The 23,253-nt window shown below is 39.3% G+C and overlaps 1 protein-coding gene across 1 annotated transcript in view; it reads right to left on the bottom strand.

The window, feature by feature from the left end:
• Positions 1-23,253, bottom strand: part of CUBN (cubilin) — a 151,740-nt gene that overhangs the window by 16,649 nt on the left and 111,838 nt on the right. The window contains exons 51-59 of the mRNA XM_075705163.1: positions 21,121-21,270; positions 20,133-20,254; positions 18,030-18,255; positions 15,805-15,992; positions 13,324-13,480; positions 12,578-12,727; positions 4,538-4,738; positions 2,105-2,234; positions 944-1,161 (exon numbers count right to left, since the gene is read on the bottom strand). Coding sequence (XP_075561278.1) covers positions 944-1,161; positions 2,105-2,234; positions 4,538-4,738; positions 12,578-12,727; positions 13,324-13,480; positions 15,805-15,992; positions 18,030-18,255; positions 20,133-20,254; positions 21,121-21,270 — 1,542 coding nt within the window. The remainder of the gene's footprint in view (positions 1-943; positions 1,162-2,104; positions 2,235-4,537; positions 4,739-12,577; positions 12,728-13,323; positions 13,481-15,804; positions 15,993-18,029; positions 18,256-20,132; positions 20,255-21,120; positions 21,271-23,253) is intronic.

The following is a 23,253-nucleotide window of genomic DNA, read 5'->3' as shown; positions in this document are numbered from 1 at the left end:
TCAGACTATCAAATGAGAAAGTCGCTGGCTAGGGGTTGGGAGGGGATTCAGTGACTCAGCAGAAGACTATGTTTGCTCTGCCACAAAGGCCTTTCATTCTGATCTGTCTGAGTGCCAGCTTTGTAAACCGGACAATTACTTCTTTCTAGATCACAAAAACATTGAGTTAATTACACAGGAAACTAGTAGCAATGACATGAAATCAATTTACATGTAATAATCATTTGTTGCTTATCATCCCTAAACAATTCAGACGTTATAAGAAGGTAAGAAAATTCCTTTTACACCTTGATCTTAAAAACAGACTACTGGGCTTAAACCTTTTTTTAAGGCAGTAATCAAGCTTTGCCCCTGACTGTTGTGTCCATCAAAACATTTAACATCCAGTGCCTTCTTACTATGATCTCCATTTATGTTATGGCCAGCTAACCAGATTGATCCCCAAAATCAGTAGAGATCAGCACAGTGGTGCCTGGGGGGGAACCCCAATCTTAACTGAACTTAACACTTTATTTTTTAAAAAGGTGTGAGGTGAACTGCAAGGAAATGGAAATTGAGGATAGACGGAAAGAAGACATCTTTAGCGCACCACCAACCTTTGACTACAGAAAAATGAGAGTTCTCAGGTATTGCCAGATTTCCTCCAAAAGAGAGGCCTTTGGGTGCTGCTGAGCCTTCAGTCACCCAAGAGTTCTTGGGTGGTCTGTGCCTTCAGAGAGGCAGGAAAAGGTTAGCAAAGAATAAAAGGAATCAGTTCAGAACCAGGGTTGGAATGCAGGGATCCCATAAGCCTAGTATTTAGCTTAGTTCACTCAATTTTTAAAAAACAGAAACATTCTTCTGCTTCCAGCACCCCTAGCAAGTGAGACCATTAACTGCTCCTCACCAAAGGAAATTACTTACCAGCAGATTCTTGGGGTTATGAATCTGATAATACTCTTACCTAAGGTCTCCCTGAAAGATGCTTTCCATCCCCTGTCTGCTCCAAAGAAGTCAGTGTTAAACACCAGGAACAAGTTATTACTGGAGCTCTTAATATTCGGAGGCAGTTCTGAGCCACAGAATTTCCCGAGGAGAGGAGCATGGGTGTCTGAGCCGTCATATACAGCCACATAATCTTTGTAGCAGGAGGGAGATATTTCAAGCTGGAAGCTGTTGAATCTGTAAAATACACTTGGAGCTTTAGGTATCACATTTTCATTTCTATTCCTGTGTTATGTGTGTTTTTAGTGCTTGGGAAGAGGTCCAAGTAATAGCAATAGCCAAAGCCATCCACAGACAGATACCACAAAACATTTCTCTTCAGGAACAAGCAAGCAGAACTATTAGCTGCATGGCAAAACACTCCAGCCAATCAGCCTCAAAGAAATAGCGACCCTCACCCACTGGGCCTCTTGCAAGGCAAGCTGTCAGCACACCTCAGCTTTCTGTGAAGCAGCAGATCCCCCCTGTGCAAACATACCTTCTCTCACTTCTGCAAATTGCTCAGCCTGCAATTTCCTTGGGCACATGAGGGGCATATAAAATGCAGGCCTAGCATGCAGCCCAGCTAGGTCTTCCACTTGGTTGGGAAATGTTCTCTTAATTCACAATCAGCATATATATGACAGAAGAATGTATCTATCTTTTAATTTCTCAGTGGCAAGATTTTGTGGCAGCCATATCCCTCTTTTAGGCAGGACAGCACACACTCAGAAGTATACTCTTTCTGGGTGGGTATTATTACTTGGTCTGTAAAGTGAGCACCAACCTTCTAAAATAATTTTTTTTTTTCTTATATCAACTCACAGGAGTCTTATACCCCTCAAGCGCTGACAGAATTTAACTAAAAGCGTGAGCTGCATTTTTACAATTGCTTAGACCTCGTGCTAACCAAAGTGGGAAGTTACAGTTGTGGTGATGTTTTGCACATAACAAGTTACAGAGAAAGATATAAGGGAGCCTGAAGTTGATAAAGGGGGCTTCAGTAGCCTTTTCTCATTTTAGCTCAGCTTTCCCCTTGGAAAAGGAAAGACAGAAAATTGTCAATAATAGCTGTCTGTCTTTAACTGGAATCGGAGACACCCCTGCCCCCCTGATGACAAGCTGAACTTGGATTACATACTTGAGGGCCACTACTTTGCCATTTCCAACTGTGATGTAGTATGAGCAGTTCATGTTGTTGTGATAATCAAGAACTGAATGGGCCGGACTGCTGATAACACCAACAGAGCCACTGAAAATGCCACCGCAAGCTGTAGGGGAAACAGAAAAAAAAAAGAGTGATTATTGTCTAATACCAGCTTGATCCTAATTCTATATTTCTTGCAGGAGCTCGTGTTAGTCCTCTTTTAACCATAAGGAAAGAAAAGCCCTTGATAAATTAGGAGCAGTCTTCACTGTCATGCCTAGAACTGTTAAATGCAGAGATGTCTATCAAGTTGTGCTCTGCAGTGGAAGACTAGAGACAGTAGCAAAGTAACAGGTTGTTACTAGTCCATACCAAATTGCAATGGCTCCATGTTTGTGCAGAAGATTGAGCCTGATTTCAAGTGTGCTGCAGTAGGACCAGGGAGCAGCGGGATGGGGAAGGTACCCTGTGCAGCAGGGTGTCAGGTGTATCTGGAGGAGCCCTGTACCTGTTCTAGCTTGCCAAGAGAAACCTGGTTGATACATGGGCCAAGAAATTCCCTCATCCAGATCCTGGCTCCATGGAAGCCTCTGAAAGTTTGGCACTGACACAAAAGCAGCCACAATTGCACACATAGCCCTGCCCCTGACTTTTCTGGAATAACTTTACACAGAGTCTCATCATCCCTCCACCTTCTGTCAGGGCTGGGGTATGACTGTAGCATTTGTTCTGCGCAGAAAGGCAGAGAGGAGGCCCCAGGTGTCACTGACCCCATGGACTGTTCCCCACCTCCCCTTGTGCTGAGACTCACCAGCAGTACGGGGTGGCTGAGATGGAGGACTGCATACTTGCTCTCTGGCTGAGTAGCAAGTTAAACTCTGCAGCTGTGAACTAAAGGCACTGCTTGGCTTCTCAGGGTTTCACACCACGGATGCTGATGAGGCCAGGCTTAGCTAATGTTTGTTCCCACTTCAGTGCTTGAGGGAACAAAAACTATTATAAAACCAACTCTAATCTCCATTGTTAGATTCAGCCTTTATTTTATAACCTTAACTTGGCAAAAAACATTTCCCTGCATCCTGTTGATAAATAGCTTAAAGCCACACACAGCTTTTCATGTTTTAAAGGACATGCCATTGCCCAAGCCACAACCTTAACAAAGGCAGTCCCATACAGGGTGCTGCTGGCTGCAGAGCCCCTGGCTCCTCAGCCGTGCTCAGGCTGGTGGCCTGGAGCACTGGCAGATAAAGGACAGGAGCCGGGAGGATGAAGAATCAGCATTATTCTACACTAGGAGGAGGAAGGCTTTTTCATTTTTTTTCAGCAAACAATCCAACTAGAGGGAAGAGGAATGTTAATTGCTAGAATCTGCTTTGTATACAACAACAAGCTAATAAGGCTGCAGTAATGTTTCTCAAATGTCAGAAGTCACAAGTCAGATAGCAGCAACTGACTTGGGTGAGTTATGAAGGTCTTTTCCATGAGTAACTGCACATTGTCATTTCCTAGTGCCCTCTGTCTTATCTGTATCAGGCCATTCATTTTATATAAAGAATTTAGCCTTATGCTTTTTGCTGTGGCTTTGAACATGAGGAATGCATTAAGGGAAATACCAAAGTTAAGAACTCACGCTTTTCTCTGCAGTTAGAAAATGAAATAGCTTTCAAAAATCAAAGTACTGTCTCTACAAGTTAAACCCAGAAAATATTAAAATTGGTTTTGAAAATAAGATTAATCTTTTGGGATATTTATATTTGTGCAGATGTAAATTCTAAACTCAGTTGGAAATGTCTTCTAATATGTATTTCCTCTTTAAAACAAAAGAGATTTCATATGAATGACAAAAAGTTTTGATGAAAATATTTATTAAAAACCAAAAATAGATCTAGATCCCAATTTTTATTTACATTAATACCTAGCACTGCAAGATGGTCATCAAGTAGAGGCATATAGCTGGGTCTATTTAAAGATCCTGTTCTGGTTCCCACATTGTATAACGTAGTTTTAGTATAACAGAATCAGACCATTCTCCTGTATGTGATAAAATCTTTTAAATGAACTCAGTTAAATAAAATGGTGATGTTTCTCCTTAAACATTGTTAAAAAAAAAAAAACCAAAAAAACACCCAAAAAACCCTGCCAAAATGGGTTGCATTTCTTTTCTACAGAAAAAGTGTTTCAGTTCCTGACTTGATCACATGTAGTGTCTTGAAATAAGAATTGTGAGATAACATCAGTCAGTGACAACATGCACCAAACAGTCCCATGTCCTGGTCATGAGGGCTCTTTTGGGCAAGTGCAGAGGGAATATGAACCATCTACATCCATCTAAAGTACTCCCAAAATGAGGTACAGCATTTCCTACACTGAACCATTATCCAGCTGGACTATTTCCACCACCTAAAGCACAGGACAATGGCTACTCACCAATTGCTCTGTATCTTGCCTGGAATCCAAAGCCTGCAATGTGGGAGTCGGTGTAGAAGTTGAGCAGCATAGGTCCAAAGACGCTGACTGGGGCAGGGAGCTCATTACCACAGAGTGTGATGAGAGGATGCAGGGTAACCCTGGTCCCACTGTAGATGCTTACTCCATCATAAAGACAAATTCTGCTCAAGAGTGCTGGGGCTGCATGGACACAGAATGCAGAAGTGTTAGCAGCATACTTTCCATGTGATTTACTAAGCTGCAAGTATATAGACCTCACACAGGGTAAGAACTAAATTTTATATTACTTTCCATTCCAGGATCTCGGAATCTCATTTGCTTGCTGAGGAAGCAAATGTCAATTTTTAACATGCAGAAAAACTGAGGCAGAAAAAGGCAAAGAGACCTTCTATATAATACATCAGACTGGTCTCCTTCAACACATCCTATCATCTGGAAAAGGCTCCAGGCCCTTGAGTTCTTGGGAGTTCATAGTTGAGTGAACACTAACTATGAGGAGATGAGAGGACCTGACAAAAGCATGGCTCTCCTCTGCAGATCAAAGCAATGCACCTTCTGTTAAAGGCAACCGACTACCTGCTATTTCTTCCCCTCATGTAGAAGTCAGCACTCAGCACAGGTAGTTTTAAATCATTAAGAGTGAGAATTTGGGAAAATGAACAAATAGTCCATACACTAACATGTTTCAGAGCTGAACTTCTTTCTCTCTGAATTCCTGCAAACTTTGGAGTACCAAACCCCAGATTCTTCAGCTTGACTCAGAAGACAAAAAAAAAAAAAAAAAAAAATCTTGCAGTTTTCCAGTGAACTGCTGTAGCTGTGGCAATCAGTGGAGATTTGGAGATGACTGAGCAATAGGAAAAGAAACGATTTTCAGGAGCAATCTATTTTTCAGGAGCAGTCTGCTTTAGGGGCCAAATTGGTGCAGATATTGGGGTAAGTGAAAAGCTGCCCATTCAGAAGCACTAAGAAACACAGAAATGGGGAATGTAGCATTCTGCATTTTTTTTCCCATTGGTTTTTAGTTTCTCACTTGCAGTTAGTTTTCTGGAGGATCAAGACATCCTCTCTGACTCCCTGCCCTACCCTCCTGACTTTCTAGCCACCTCACCATTTGCAACCAGATTCGACTGAGACGAGAGATCTCAAATGAATTAAGTTCATATAAGTTTCATGAAGGTCAGTGGCTGAGTTAGAGTGCCAGAGGAATGTCCCCAAAGAAGGACAAGCTGTGCTTTCAGCACAGGGCTGTCAGTTCAGGCAGTGATCCCACTGAGTGGGAGCTCAGAGCCAGCTGGGAGCCACAGGCACAGGGAGAAGTTAGTGGTACTCACTGTGGTACCACCAAGGGATGTATGGTGGGAGCTAGAGAGGTTGGGTATCATCTGGGAGCAAGAAGGGATCCACATGGGTTATGCAAGGAAGCTGGATTAATGCTGTCAGTGAAAAACAGTACACATCTACTGAAAACCAAGCTTCATTAGGCTTATAGAACAACTTGGTGTTTTCTTTGTCTTTTTCTTCATGATTTACAAGCATAATGGAACCTGGGGTGCCACATGTTTGTTGATGTTAACTTATCATGTTTAGCAATCTATTAGCAGCAATGGGGCAGTTACTTAAACTGCAAAGGATAAATCGGCAACTATCTAAATTTAACAGGAGAGACACTGAGCCTAGCACTGCAGAGGAGTGATTCCTGCAGATTGTCTAGTCAAAACAAGCTGCTTCCTAGTGTTGTAGGAAACAAGATGACTCGTAGTGAACAGGATGACAAATAGGAATGGAGTGATAATTCTGCTTCACAAGAACAACAGAATCTTCCCAGAAGCCAGATATATTTTAGAACCTCTCTGGAGTTTTAATTTAAAAATTATTTCTCTCTCAATGGAGACAATGTATTCTAACGTGTTTTACAAGTATGTCAATAGGGAAATACGGTACTAGTCTGACTCTAATAAGAGTAACTAGCTGAAAACAACCAGCCACATCAGATAACTGATTACACTGTTAATTATAAAATAATTAATTAAAATCATAGAATCATAGAACCATAGAATCGTTTAGGTTGGAAAAGACCTTTAAGATCAGCCAGTCCAACCATTAACCTAACACTACCAAGTCCACCACTAAACCGATTTCTCATTTTCTGCAGCACTGCTGTTCAAGGTCCCTGGACTGGGGGCCTTGGAGGCTCCCATTCGGACCACTGCGACTTCGCAAGGCCAACAGTGCCAACCCTAAAGCTGCAAACCCACAGCCAAAACCGTGGCAGGGCTGCTGCTTCCAGCAGACTTTGCACGCAGGCTGCTGACCCTCTGCATTTCCGACCATGGGTGATCCAGCCAGCTTTTGGAGGATGTCACAAAAATTCCCTTTTTAATTGTGTCATAAAATATCACTGTCAGGCAATCACCAGATTCTTCATGTCTTGCTCTATTATGAGAATACTTGATAATGTGATACAATTTAAAAACATAGTAGATTTTAAAATATGAAGAAATGAAAAAAAAAAGAAACAGAGACAAATGCAAGTTCAGAATGGAAAACATTTGAGAAAGCAATTCAGGTCCCTTCCTGGAAACACTTTGAAGAAAGGCATGAGGTGAAACAGACTTCTCAGCAAAGCAAAGGTCCACAATACCTGTCACAAGTTGTTTCGAACTGCTGCGCTGGAAAGAATAAGATGGTTGATGTAGGATTGTGAGCAAAAGGCTTAATTTCTAGCTCTGAAACCTCATTGTTTGGGCCAATATCATTTATGACCCACGAATCCTGGCAGGACTGATGATTGTTTGATCTCTGTCCTGTAACTCATTACTTATTTACACTTTTCCTTAATTTCTCACCAAACTAAAATGCATTATTCTGTAAATAACCCCCAGCCTCAAATTCCTTTATCCTATCTCCTCATGTCATACTTCCAGCCTCTACACATACTTAGCACATCATCACCAGTTCTTCTCTGTGGTTTATTTCCTCTAATTCTATCATCTTTGATCTTTTCTAGACCAATTTCTGTCCCTTGCACTACAATGGAACAGCTTTCATGAGTGTCCAGATATCTTTTCTTAGCCAGATGTCAGACCTACATCCTCTTTGAGCTGACAGGCACTTTCCACATAGCTAGCACTGTTTTTCTTCATAAAACTTGTCTACTTAGAGCTTTTGCACATCTTTCTGATATTACTGTATTCTCCCTTCTGAGTCATCCATGAGGATTCAATGAGACACCTCCTCTCCTGTCTTTCTCTGTGTCCACACTAGCTCTGTGTAATCTCAGCACAAGAAGGACATGGACCTGTTGGAGCGGTTCAGAGAAGGGCCACAAAATGATCCGGTGGCTGGAGCACCTCTCCTATGAGGCCAGGCTGAGAGAGTTGGGGTTGTTCAGCCTGGAGAAGAGAAGGCTCCAGGGAGACCTTATTGCAGCCTTTCAGTACTTAAAGGGCGCTTACAAGAACAGTGGGGACAAACTTTTTAGCAAGGCCTGTTGTGACAGGACAAGGAGTAACGGATTTAAACTAAAGAAGAATAGATTTAGACTGGATATAAGGAAGAAATTTTTTACAATGAGGGTGGTGAGGCACTGGCACAGGTTGCCCAGAGAGGCAGTGGAGGCCCCATCCCTGGCAACATTCAAGGTCAGGTTGGACGGGGCTCTGAGCAACCTGATCTGGTTAAAGCTGTCCCTGCTCACTGCAGGGGGGTTGGGCTAGATGATCTCTAAAGCTCCCTTCCAACCCAAAGGACTGTATGATTCTATGATCTCATTTGCAAGGACAGATGCAACTACTATCTCTATGCTGATGACCCCATAAATATACTTCCCTTCTCCAGTCCTCTTTCTGTTCAGACTAAAACCTTATTTCTGCCTCTCAACAAAACCGTTCAACAGGAGAGCTTTTTTCCCCCCTCAAGTCTTCCCATGCATCTCCTTTCTTTACAGCCTCATCATTTTGCCTGCCCTCATTAGGTTCATGTCTATGATATGGGTCTCTCTAGGTCTTCACATCCAGACTAGATGTAAATATTGTCAAGTGTTTCCAGTTATTACCTTTAAGATAAACTCAGTTCATATCCTTCCACATACCTATGACTTTCACAAAAAAAATAGTGATTTTTTTCCAGCGTGAATACTGTATCATTAGTTCCTCTAACCTTGACAATATTTCTTCCAAATACTGCTGGAGAGATCAATTATTTGGCCTGATGTTATGAACATATCCCTCTTTCTTTGAATTTCTGCATGTATTTGCTTGCAAGGCCTTTTGTTATCTATCTGCACTATATTTATCATCTCTTGGTACTGCTCAGCGTTGATACATTGACTTCTGCCTCCAAAGTTCACACGGTAAGAACTTCAGTTGTCCTTACATTACATTTTGAAATATATCTTTGTGTTTTCTCCTTTCCATTTAGCAGAAATTTCTGTCCAGTCTCATTATTCTCCATAAAATAATTTATTTGATATGAAGTCTGCACAAAAACCTTGACCTAATTTGGGCCCCTAACTATCTGATTGCTAATAACAATGTCCTCTTTCCATCTCTCTGTCTATAGCCATAGATTCTGTTTCATTTTGTATTGAGGCAGAACCTGTCTTTTTGTTTAAAGTTTATAAAACTTGAAATGCTGAGGGTTTGGTTCACAACTGTAGCTTCTGTAGGAAAAGTAGTATGCAGATAAATACTCCTGTGCAATATATTAACCAGCTCCATAGCACAAGATACTATTTTCAAAGCAAAGAATTACAAGTCTTTCGTGTATATATATATATATATATATCTCCTCTTTCAAAATAATTGCAAAAGTTGTCTATTTTCTGAATTGCCTAGTAACAACTGAGAAAGCAGATAGAGAAGACTCCAAAACAAAGCTGTGACCCTATCTCAGGTTGCAAAATTACAGTTGCATGTTTGAAAAAAAAAGGAGAAAAAAACAAGTTATTAAAACGTTTTTCAGGTCGATATGGTATCAATACCATGCAGTTGTTTTGTATAGACAGAGTATAAATACTACAGAATTCTAAAAGCAGATATTGCAGGAGGCCACCATCCATTTCCCCTAATTTTCCATGACTTGGAATTCAGACTTTATTGCATGTTATACTCATACTTGAAGAGTATTAGAGCCATTTAATAATACACTACCCTAGCTGTCCTAGAGGTATATTTGTTGCGACATTCATCTGAATAAAGCTTATGAACAAAAGATGGATGTGATTAATTATTTCTTAGATAGCAAGTCTACTAAGGTAGATAGGTAAGTTTTTTTGACTAATTCTAATACATTAGATTTGTGTAGACCTTTGATCCAAGGAGGGAGAACAGGTGGAAAAGGACACTGTCACAGAAGTGGGGCTGAAAAAACAAACTCACCCCCATTTGTTTGGTTCTTTATAAAATAAAAAAACACAACAATGTAGGTGGTATTACAAGAAGCAAACGGCAACCTATGCAGCTTCATGAAACAGGCAAATCAAGATAGGTTCTGTAACTGTATTCAGTTCGGCACAGGAAGAGACATTCTTTGGCCTGCAAGGAAATTACAGAGACTAAGCCAAACTCCATTCATAGGGTTAATATTGCCTGTGTTTTGCTGCCTAAGTCTTAAGTATCTTGTGTAAGCTATTGTCCATGGCTTCCTGTAATAGTCAGTGGGAGTGAGAGTGAGAGAGGCCTTCAGAAGGCAATTCATTCCACCTGTACAATATATTTGCTTTTTAGTTTAAAGCACTATTTTTTTCACTTCACTATAGGAAGAGATAAATCTGGATGATAAATCTAAATTAGATGTTTATTTTCAGGAGCTGAAAGCTAGGTAAAAACAATTTTTCTACCTACAAGGAAGCAGCCAATTTAGATTAAATTGTGATCACAAAATCAACAAATGCAGTTTCCTCCAGTTCTCTCTAGCTCTGTTACTTGCTATATTTAGTGGTTAATACATATTTAATATATAGTACATGTATGTCATGTTCATTTGGTTCCAGATGCTGACATTGTATCACTGCTGTGGGTTAACTGCTTCATTGGGAGTCATTCTTTATAATCAGAACAGGCGTCTCATCATAATTGAAAATATAACTACTCTACAGCAAAGATCTGTGACTAACCCATGAAGTCATTCAATTTTGTACCAATGTGTCATTGCACTATAACCAATTACCTTCTGTCTTCTAATTTTCTGGAAGAGATATCTCAACCAGTTAAAGTCAATGAGATATGTATGCCTTACAGGCATTGTTTTAGATACTTAATTTCATTACTAAACAACCATGAAAAAAAATTGGATTTCTTTTGAGAGGTCAAATAGGTAGTAAATTATGTTAATTGGACATGTAGCTAAACTTAAAAACCCAGTCTAGAACATCTGTACTAGTATGGTTAAGATTTTAAAGGCCACACCTAGCAACAATCTAAGCAGGTGCAATGCTCCCTTGCACATGGAATAGCTGGAAATGTTTTTAACAGATGCTGGCAAATATTGCTCTGCCTTCGCAAAAGAACTAAGGGAGTTCATGCTGGAAGTACTAAACATAGTGGGATGGCTGAATACATTTGCAAGATGGTGGTTTCCATCTTCTTTCCAATTCAAATCCAGGCAATTTCTCTTTGCTACAGGGTTATATTTTAAGATTTTGTGAAAAATAAACCAGATGTCCTTTAGCTCATATCCAAAGTTCTTTTCTTTCATGTGACTAAGGACTTCTAGTTTGTGTAGCCTAAGGAAGCCTCTAACAATAGGCCTATAACAATAAAGGAGCAAATTGCCCTGCAAGAAGTGGAATATTTTTAGTATTTATTTAGGTCCGTGTTTATTATTATGTCTGTATCACTTACCTCTTTGCTTCAACCTTCTTAATAGTAAAAGCTTGAGTTTATTTATGAATTAACTGAATGCACAGACAGAATACAGATCAGTAATGTACTCATAGAGGTGTCAAAATTGGCATCATCTGATTCAGCCTAATGTTTAGTGTGTCTGCTGAATAATAATGTCTTCTACATGAAAAAATTATGTAATTTCTGTGGTTTACATTTCATTTTAAAAAACATTTTAAAAGTAGCATTTGTATTGGGAGATGAAAAAAATGTTTCAGATAAAATCATAGTCAAATCAAATCTTTGTCTCAGACTTAAATTAAGTTTGGACCAGAATACTTCTGAATTCAAAACAGTTTGCAAACTTAAAAAGAAAATAAAGGAAGCTTATTTTCTGACTTTATGATTTGGTCCAAAGAAAAATTCAAATTAAGCACCCCAGGTTAGTAACAAATTACTCACAAATCTCTTTGTCTAGGTGACTTCAAGGGAACCACATTAAGATGGCCTCAAAATATGTGATGCCACCCAAGTAGTTTGGACATACTGATGCCTCTGGTTTATCATGTCATCTCTACCCATAAAAATTTGATCCTATCAAAGTTGGGAAAGTTTTACCATTCACACCAATGAGACCAGGATATTATGCCTGTTATTTCTTGGCTAAATGCTGCCAAGTTTAAAAATCTCAAGAGTGACCTTTGTTGATAGGTATATACAGGGTAACAACTTTTACAGGTATTCAGTTACTGTAGTCTTTCACCTAGTTTCACATTTATATGTTCATACATACTTGTAAAACACTTGAGTATATTTATATCCGTTTTATCAGTTAGGGAAACAGAAGCACTGAAAAGCAAAACAGCTGGCCTAAGATCAAAAAGATTATAAGAGTCGACAGCAGAAAAAAAAGACAGGAACAAACACTCTTATACTCCAAGCACCTGGCAATTCCCAACGTCATTGCTGCAAGATATTCAATGAGTGAGATCTATCTTCAGTCTTCTGGAAGACGTCAGTGACACAAAACTGAACCCTGGAAAACATCTCTGTAAACGTTTGTCTGTAAATGATTTTCAGAATGGACCAGAAAATTAAACCATTAATCATTTTCTATGATAGAAGACTGGTGTGTTTTCAAGTAAGAAATTACACTTCATAGTACATACTGAAATTATAAAGAACCAGTTACCTTCCAAGTGGAAAGTCTCAAACTCTAGAATCACCAGTGACTGTGGTCCCTGATCTATGATATAACTGCAGTTCAAATTGTTATCATACTGACTAGGGTAGTTAGGAGAGACGATACGACCTGTGGGACTGGTGAAATTTACTCCGCATCCTGCAAACATAAATAAGTAAGACACAGTTATAATCCAGGTGATAACATCATTCTGGTTTTGCAGTGAGAAAACCAATAAAATACACAAGGACCTCATCTCTCCTTAAGGGTCTGGTCAAAAAACGAGGGAGAGTAGTATATATCATGATGGCAAAAGTAGGTCTTACACACACACACAGACCAGTGTTTTTGGGAAACATAGGGCCTTCCCTATGATAGATATAAAGATACAAAGATAGATATCTATCTTTATAGGAGGAGCAGATACTTTTTGCTTTTTAAGAAGATTATAGCTTTAGCTTCCAAGCAGTTTAACTAAAGAGAAACAAATTCTTAAAATTTAAAGCCTATTCTTTTCTCTTCAGCACACTGAAAAGGCAAAGGTGGCTAAGAATAACTACAAAGTTATAGCTACGTGGAGGATCTTTGGCAAGTCCAACACTGGAGCACACAGTAGCTCCATTGTGTTCAGTAAACTCCTGGTTTCAAAAGCTGGGCAGAGGCTTCAATGCCTTATTGGTCTGAATTGCTCTACACAGATCAAACTAATCCGAAGTGGACTAATAGAGCAGCCATCTGGCTTTAATGTTACTTACTGCTTATGAAAGATGCAGAGAAACCTGGCCCAGGAGCATCCTGAGACTGAAATACTGCAGTCATCACATTGTTTGGAGAAACAACAGGATCAGGAGCTGAACTTCCACATCCTGTGGTTAACAAAGCTGCTTCTTCTTCATCATTTCCTCTCCACACCTGACAAGCCCAGATTGGAAATGGTTTAGTGTTTTCAAAGCCCATGTAGGTTGAGGGAGCCCACCAGGAACTACATATGCAATTGTTCTTTCCATAGACCTAGGGTAGGATTCATCTCACACTGGATCTAAAGATCTAGAGATGAAATTGGAGCTAATCACTCTCCGTTCACTCTACAGTCAATGGAGACAAAAAGACTTCTCCAAGGAGTGAATCACAGAATAACTTAGGTTGCCAGGGACCTCTGAAGGGCATCTGGGGGTCACTTGCTCGAACCTCTGCTGATAGCAGAGCCGACATAGATCAGGTCCAGAGAACCAGAGAAAAATATTTTATGCACATCATTACCTACCTCCATTTTGTCTCTGCTTATTTCTATATACCCTATGAATATGAATATCTGTGTATACAATGAATTATTAAATGCAATCCTTATTATTCATAAGTCAATAAAAAACAAAGCTGTTGTGCTAGGGTAATATAGAGGCATCAAACTGGAAGATCTGGATACTTGATATCTAGTCTTGCTAATCAAAAATTATTCCCATTTTTGTTATGTTTCATTCACTTGTTCAATGACAAGTATCAAATCACATAGAAAGTTAACAAAAAAAAATCACAAAAAATATAATAAAGAAAAATACACCATTTTTTAAAATATTACTTCAACTGTACCAATAGCCAATTTAAGTTCAATCAAACCATACATTCAAGAAGCACATGCAGGTTTAGGGAGGTAAAGTGAAACACTCTTCAGGTAATTACTTAAACATGTACTTGAGGCTCACAGTTTAGGCACTGAATTTCAATACACATATAAAATGAAACATAGGCATAAATGTCTGATGTTTCTGAGTGCCTAAATAATTTCCTGAATCAGGATGTTTATTGCTAAGTATTTCAAATGTCTCCTTAAGAAAAAACAAAAAAATATTTATTCTAATAATAAATTTATTTTTCATCTATGTGTACAAACAGTTTTTTTACTGGAACTTTATAACAAAAATACATTAAAACCAAATAATATTTGGGTTTTAAAATAATGTGTTTGAAAGATTCTAGTGGAACTAGAACAACCACATGAAATTGTGATTGCTCTAAGCAACCATCTTAGAAAGGGTTAGCCAAGGGTTAGTCTGTCAGTGTAGGCATATGAATAACTTCATTCATCTGGCCAGGTGTTTGAGGCAATGGATGCTCAAAGGATTAATATAAACAGTCCATGGCCTGGCCAAGATTTTGCAAAGTCACTATTGATTTTGGATTCCTCTTTTTTGGCTGCTCAGCTTGGAATGAATGGAAGAAACTTACACGTATTTCTCACTCTTTAATATCCAGGCATCTTCACAAATCTCAGATTGGACATTCAGAAACGGAGGTGGACATCACCAAAAATTTCAGATTTTTCTCTATGGAGAAAATCTCCAGTTGACATAGTTTTGACCATGTCATTCCAGACAGTTTAGAAATTTGAAATTAAAGCACCTTTATTGGGTGGCATTAAGACTTTCATGTTAGTGAAATTTATTGTAACATATTACATAAATTAATCAGAGGAGCAGGGTATGAAAAGACGAATTTAGTAGTATTTTTTTTCCACAGTCTTAAAAAATGAGTGCAACTGTTGTTTGTAAGTTAGTAGGTATAGATCAGACGTACAGCTGCTCAAGTCTTCCTACATGTCAAATTATGTTTGCCCTTTATTTCAAGTGGGAGTTGTACTGCTGTGGAGAAAATGAGCACAAAACCACTGAACATATGCCAAATGCCTGAGAAAAAAATGACACTGAAAAATTCAAAGCATGTCCACTCCATTCTATTGCTTTGAAAACAAGCAGCTCTTGACAACCTATGAAAGATAAGAATGCTATCTTTGTTTTTTGAGATTAAATAAAGAAGGATTAGTGCAACTTGGACAGTTCATACACTTACAAGGAAGTTTTGTAGAATTATAGTGTCACATTCCTGGTTTTTTACTCACTGGAGTAATTGAAAAGGTCTTTTCATTACACTATATTTTCTCATTATTTCCCGGTTCTGAGGACATATGTACTTTTTTCATATTTTTCATTTTTGGGGCAGCATGTGGGGTGATGGGACCATGCTGGAGGTGGAACTTCAAGAACTGATAAAAATTAAAAATATATACAAGCCAGTTCTCAGGGCATATAGAAAATTGACTATATTGGTACAAGGACTTCAGTTTATATTTCCTGAATTTTTTGCCTTGACAATCCTAACCATGACATGATTGCAAAACAGGATTCTGGAATCGTGACTTCTTAAAGCACTGCTCTGTGATCTAATACCAACAATTATTTTACCTTCACATAACTGCTCTGGCAACTTCCATTGCTATCTGGAATCTGGAAGTTACTGTGGAAGTTCATCTCCAAGTGTTTGCTTTCATGCGTAATGATGGTCCATGTGCATCTGGTGTTCATGGGAAAGTTTTGAGGCCAATGAGGAGACTTGATCGTACCGTTATCTGAATGAATGATTCCACCACATCCTGGAAAAAATAGCAACAGGTGGGAGAAACATTCAAATGTTTCCTGTTGGTGTCAGCTTTGAATGGCTGCTTGTTTCTGTGGCTGCGAGAGTGAGAGAGGAAAGCCCTGACACCCATTCAGATTTCATTTACCCCTCTTTCGCTTACATTTCCTTCTCCCACACCTGCAGCAGGGAGGTAGTTACACTCTAGAGGTCTGTCTTTGTACTTCACTTTCGCTTTTTCACAAGGTCCTTCTCCTTGCCAGTTCACACCCTTTTGCTCTGGTCCATCTATACGCTGCTGACAGGACTCTTGCTCACATAGTGAGTTAGGCTCAGAAACACATTAATGAGGAGCTTCATCCGAGACTGTGCAGGTTCCTTCCCACACCCCACAGCATGCACATTATGACTGACAGCCCTTCAGAGAAGTACCCTGGGGGGAAAAAAATCAATCTACTGCCGCGTCCTTGTTTTTCTCACTCTGCAACATGTTAATAATGCAGTTCCACATGTGAATCTACTCAAGCTACATCCGTTTACCCAGGGCAAAATGGTGACTTCTCCTCCAGTCCAGGCACCCCTGTGGATCTCAGTGGGATTATGGAGAGGGCTGAAAAACATGCCTTTAAACATTGTCAGCAGATTAATTTATAAGGGGGAATAGCTGGTCATGGCTCTGTGGCAGCTCATGTTCTTATACATAATAAGTTTGGTTAATTTGAAACATACTTGCAAATACCATGCCAAGAATGATTTACTAGGGCTATGTGTACAGTATTAGCAACCCATTATTATTTCAGTGACAACGTAGTGAAAGGATGAATGAAGAGCAAAAAAAGTTTTATAACACTCTACTTTTTTTCCTGTTGATTAAAAAATATATATTAGCTTTAAAAGGAAAGCTTTTATTTTTCATTCTTCTATGTTAGATAATAGCAATTGTGTTTAGAAGGATATGAGGCCAAGTTTTGCTCACACATACAGAATGTAAACCCAGAGATTCTCAGTGGACAAATGAGAAGAAAGCTGAGGAAAAGACACCAGGTATATAGAAAAAGAAATCTCCTTTCACAGAGAGAATACTGACTATGCACATTGCATGTGTATGCTAATGTGTACTACATCATTGAAGAGTGGCCTTCCCTGCACAAGAAATTATGTGACAACAGGGAAAAGTGTCAAAAACCTGCTTGTGACAGCAAGCACAGACTATTGATATGTTTAAGACGACACTCAATCAACTGTGTGAATACTGCTAGATCATTAACTGATGGCAAGCTGATCAGCATCAGCCAGAAGGTTTGCAGCTGGAGGTGAAACCAGGGAACAGATTGCCAGCTCTGTACTGAGGTAGGGAGGCACAGTGAATTCCACCCTGCCACCAGCCAGCACATCTACACTTGCCTTTAGTCACCTCCTGAAAGACACTGGGTGAATGGTGAACTACCTTTTTTTTTTTTTTTAAAAATCTGGAGAGAAGATAATTTCAACAGAGGGAAGGTAGCTTTTTAAAATGTACCAATTCAATCCTGCATGTGTACCACCTTCAGAAGTGTACTAACATCTCCACTAAAGTGGAAGAGTTTTAGGCTGTTGTCACATGTGCTTTGAGAAGTTCTGTCTGCCTCTCTGTTTTGCAACTGACCTCTTTCTAGTTTTAAGTGTTTAAACCAAATCAAACTGTGAAACAATTGTTATTCAAGAAATGAAATGTCTCATAGTCACTGACAATAGATACCACTGCTGGGAGGATAATGGGCATGGTATCAATTTACAGACATCAAGAAACTGCCAGTGGGAGGCTTAAAAAGTACAAAATCACTCCAAATTTGATTTCATTGTGTGAGATCAGACAACACTGGTTTAATACTTGACTTTTTTAGTGCTGGCTTCTCTCAGGAATGCTGAACATGTTGGCATGTATTTCTTTTGTTCTTTAATGCAAACTTAATTAAAGAGGAGGAATCCTATTTCATTTTGTGGTTGAAAAGTGCTATATAGGCATGATGTACTACTATGTTAGACCTGACAAAACCAGTATTTTTTCGCTTACCTAGAGATTCTGCTGTCCATGTTGCATAAAAGCCACCTCCTTGAACTGAATGATCAGAGTTAAAGATGACAACTAGCTTGCTGGAACCAGACTGAATAGTCCCAGGGGATGTGTTTCCACAATACTTTCCTATGACAGGAGACCCAGGAGAGCCACCATTCAGGATAGTAACAGAGTCCCACTTACAAAGTGAATGACTTTCAACGTGGAAGGCTGTAAAAGTAAGCTGCAACACACAAAAGCAACATTCAGGAGCTAACACCAGCAACACCAGTGGAGGGGTTAGAGCAATTCCAGCCAGATCCTGTAGCCATCCTAGCACAATGACCTCTGGGTATGCTCAGAAATCCAACCCTCGCTTCACCTTGATGCTTTCCTGCAAGTATTGCTTGGAGTCTTGCCACTATAACAGCAGCTACTCAGCATGAAGACAGAAATGGAAGAAGAATGCACAGATTCAAAACTGGCATTACTGGGATTTAACCATATGTTTGAACCTAAGTATGTGCTTCAAAACCGTCTTGAATATGCGCAGGTGTTGAATCACTTTCCTGCTCTCAAGGCTTCTGGTCACAATATCTGAAGTTGCACATTCAAATATAAGTAGCTATGTAAGCAGAAAGCCTTGGATTTTTTTCTTCTGATTATTTTGAATCAGAATACTTAACAGTTGCTAAAAATAATGCTAGTTTCCATCAAATCTGAGAGAAATAGTTGCATGGTTGGTTCCTGTGGGCCTGGATGCATCACATAAATAGATTGGGCTGGGCAGGCAGTTTCTGACCCTGTCTCCCTCCCAGACTGATGCCCTTTGTCCTTGGAGGGATATGGACATGAGTGGGATTTCCAGTTCAAAGATTTAGATTGCTGATCCAGTATATTCCTGGATTTGTTGATGTTGAAATACTGATGTACACTAATGACTGCCTGGCCCTCTTCCAATAAGTTTTTTTTTCCAGTTCCAGTATTGGGATCTTTGTAGAAAAGTTTAGCAAATACATAGTACTTCTTTCTGTAAGTTTTGTGTGTATTCATTTCCAAAAGAACTCTGCCTGAGGCAAAGACCATATACAAATTTAGCACAAATGGTTTAAGTTTGGAACTTTACCAGCAACTGAAACTGGCAGCTTTTACTGGAAAAGGTTAGTCTGCCTTCACTGAGGGGGCTGCTACTCAGTCCTTTTAAAATAGAAGTTTACTTCCATCTGATTAAGATTAGTTCTGCTTTAAACAAATTTGTGGATTAAATAGAAATTTTGTGTTCTACTAAAATAATCCTGTATTCCCTGAAGTAAGTACCTAGGCAGTGGTCAGAATATCATGCAGCAGAATAATTAGGACTATGGGTTTGCATTTCTAAGAAATACCTTTGTAGTTGTAAATAAGGAAAACATGACAGGGAAATTAGTGAAAGACATTACATATGAAAATCTGCAATTTGTTTCTACAAAGTTGCTTTTCAGATATTTTTCTGACCTGGACCTCAAATGTCATTGACTGGACCTGTTCCTCAAAGGATCTGTCAAATAATTCAGTGAGTGAAGTTTAGCACTCCTTCATCATAAATGTGCTTAAACTGGTCTCTCAGCAGTTTGGCTCAAGAAAGTAGCACCTCAGCCAGCACGTTAATAGTTATTGGGAAATAAGAGTAGCATCTCATTGATCTAATCTGTACCAGCAATCATATTATCTTCCAGACTAACCATTAAGACACAAAAGTAACGTTCTAGTGGCTTGTGACTTCCCTGCAGAGATGAAAAAACTTCAGCCTCGTGTTCATTCTCATGCCAGCAAGAATATCCATGCACATCTAATAACATGAGATATTTTAGTTCCCTAAACATAGAAAGTTGGTGTTTAAAGGAGAAGTCAGTGCTATGTTTTGAGGTCAAGTTAGACTAGGATCCTTCTGCTTTTCAAAAAGAACAATCTAGTTTGGTTTTATCTTTGTTTCCCCCTCTTCTTGACATAAAGCCAATGGGGAGATAATTCATTCCACCACATTTCTGATTTTCCGACTTGTCTCAGGCCTGTTCCTCAAGATTCAGAGGGTGCTTCTCACACTGCCAGCTGTGCACACAATCATGGCATTGTGTTACTCACAGTGATGGTTTCACCTTCAGGAGCTTCCAACAACCAGGAGCAGCGATTCAGGTTGCTGTAAGGCTCCGGGTAGTTAGGACTTGAGATAACTCCGCTTTCACCTGACTGTATACCACCACAGGCTGAAGAAAAAAAGTAACATTTCAATACATTTTAGGAAATGAACGCTATAATGAAATGACTGGAAGATTATTCAGCTTGTAATAGTACTAAACCATATTTAAGTTGGACTGATATAGGTAAGGATGAACAATTTATCTGTTAAAATCCAAGTTTTAAAATCTTTGTCACTGAGTAGTGAGTAAACAGATGCAATGACCTTGAAACTTTGCATTTATTCTGATACTTAATATAGCTCTGCAAAACCTTTGCCAGCTGACACTTACAGCTGCCTCTTCCACCTTATCTTCCATTTATTTATCTCAGACTCCTAAGCAAACCAGTGCCATTCTTGGACCAACACAATCAAGTAGAAAACTTGCTGATGTGTCTAGATAAGCACCAAGGCTAAATTCAGCTGTGACAGGAAGAATAGTTCTGCTGGCATGTAAATAGCAAAGTGGTATAATTTGCACTGATACGGCTTTAAGTGGATTTCAAAATGAGTGCAAAGGTTCAAGCAGCAGAATGCATTTCAGCCATGCTAGCACTCTGGAGGCCTATTTGAAGTAAGTCAAACTTGGCTGGTGTTACCTGTTACACCCCTATTCCCAAGAGCAACCAGCTGTTCTGAGTGTTGCACTGCATTGCAAAAACTCAGTTGCGGTTCAGGGAATGGGAACAGTGAGGCAGAAAATAAATCTCGAAGTTCAATTGCTAGCATATGTTTGCTTTAGATGGATATAAATAGTGGCAGGCACTGTGTAACTTTTGAGGACCTCTTTGAGAGTTGATCCCGTAGTGTGTATTCTCAGTGTCACCAAATGAATGGCAACATTCCCCAGAAGTGCCTCAGTCAGCAAGGGCAACAGTCTGTTAAGCCATTTACCTTCAAATGTGTAATGGGCCAAGAATCCTTTATCTTCTGTGTTTTCATCGCTTACAAAGTGTACCCAGATCTGGGGGGCAGCTATGACTAGTGGCACAGATGGTGCAGCCTGACCACAAAGTCTGGCTATTAGCTCTCCATCACCATCCCCTGAGTAAAGAAAGAAAAAAAAATACACTTTTTGAATCCTAAAAGAGCTACAATATTCTAAAGGAATACCTAGGGCAAACATGCATTTCATTTTGTTTTGACTGGAAAACAGAGAAAAGTACATATCACACTTAATAAGTCATTATTTGTTATGGGTATAGGTAGAGTGCTGCAGTTCATTGCTGGGATCTAAGTCTCAACAATGAGCAAGTTCTCTCCAAAGCTGTTTAATGATCCCTTTAATATCTTGGGATCCTTTTCTTCCCTCCCTGCCATGCTGCACACTTTCATTTTGTATGACCCATCAGACCCAAAAACACAGAAAGTGCTCCAAAATTGCAGACATTTTGGGGCAGAACAGTAGAAGAGATGGCCCAAGGACCCAATCGCATGGAAGCCTATTGAGCTTAGGTGTTTGTGACATCCTCATTAAAGTCAACAGGGATTTTGAGTTTTCTACCATGTCTTCATCCATGAACAAGCTGCCATTACTATATCAATAGTGGGCATCTCTTTCCTAGGGAGCTCAACATACTGTTCTCTGTATGGCAAAAAAATGCCAGCATTTACTGAAGTCATTGAAACCTAAAAGGAAAGCACAACACAGGCCATTGCACTTCTGTGACGCTGCATGTTTGCTCATAGAATCATGTTGGTGTAAGCTCTTATCCATCACGTTGGTAGAAGTATCAGTTTCTGTTTATTACTGATATATTCTCAGGAGAAGGAAAGTAAGTGTAATAGTGTTCCTCATGACATCCAAGCAATGCCATTCCTATGTTTGCTTCTCCAATAACAGCAGGCTGCTGGTCTTAAAAAGCTCCCTTCAAAAGCAACTCCTAGCTCCATGCAAAGTGGCAGGCTGTTCTTGCGAAAAAGGCAGTACAGAAGCAGGGAGAAACTTTGGGCATTCTCTGAAGCCCTTTCACAGTTATTCCAAGTAACATGGCTGAGTAATTTCATCTTTTTGTCATATACAGTGACACAGCCACCATCTGAAATGCCTTGAGGCACAGGGATAAAAGGTGACATATAATAAAATTCTATTAATGTAAATTAGACAGAGAAATGCTAAAACCTGTCTTGTTAACATGCACTAAAAAAGATATTGAGCTGTACAAGCAGAAAATGTTCATGATAAATTACGGCTTGGGAAAAAATAGTAATATCTACTTTGAGCGTTATAATGTAAAGGGCACTTTTTTGCACTTCTTACAAGGTGATTGACTATGTGACAGATGTGACCCAGGTTACTCAGTCTCTACAGTGTGAAAAGTGACACCAATCACTGCTTTCATGAATGGCCAGCTGGCCAGAGATCTAGACTGTTGATAAACAGAAACTGTAAACAGAAAGTTTGTGCTGTAAGATTTGGTTCAAACTGAAGTGAATGGTCTGAAAGACAAAATCAAGAATCTTCCACAAAAGCCAAAAGTTAGGAGTGTATTTCACTGTAGCAATATGCTCAGCTGTATTACCATGTACAGACTACATGCACATGCCTGATAATTTAATAATTTAATATAAAACCTTACCCTAAGAAATTTGAAATATTTATTTTGTCTATTTAGATTAAATATTTCTCAGTGAATACACAATGTCAATTCTGCTTTTTGTGGGGGTCAGCTTCATTTGGGGTCTCTCAGGTAACTTACTGTTGAATTGGACCTTTCCCCAAATTCACATCTGCTCTGTTGAGAGTCTTACCTGCCTGAGTTTAGTGATATTCTGCACTATTTACATCTCAGTGCTCATTAAATGTTACTTGTCAGCATACGCAGCTGAATTAGGGCATTCTGCCTTTGACGTGAGACTGGATGTGAAACTGAAGATCCATTAGAATGGCCAAAAAGAGCATGACTATTTAAATGACAAAACTGTGTAGAGCAAAATAAGACGGCATTTTTTCCTCTTTCCTTTGATTGTATTTCCTGGAGACCTGAGGTCCACAATAAATTGAGAGTAGTGGGAACTGATGAGTAG

Source organism: Pelecanus crispus, chromosome 2 (assembly GCF_030463565.1).
Source record: "Pelecanus crispus isolate bPelCri1 chromosome 2, bPelCri1.pri, whole genome shotgun sequence".
Taxonomy (NCBI): domain Eukaryota; kingdom Metazoa; phylum Chordata; class Aves; order Pelecaniformes; family Pelecanidae; genus Pelecanus; species Pelecanus crispus.
Note: the sequence above shows the minus strand (reverse complement) of the source record. Positions and strands in the feature narration are given on the sequence as shown.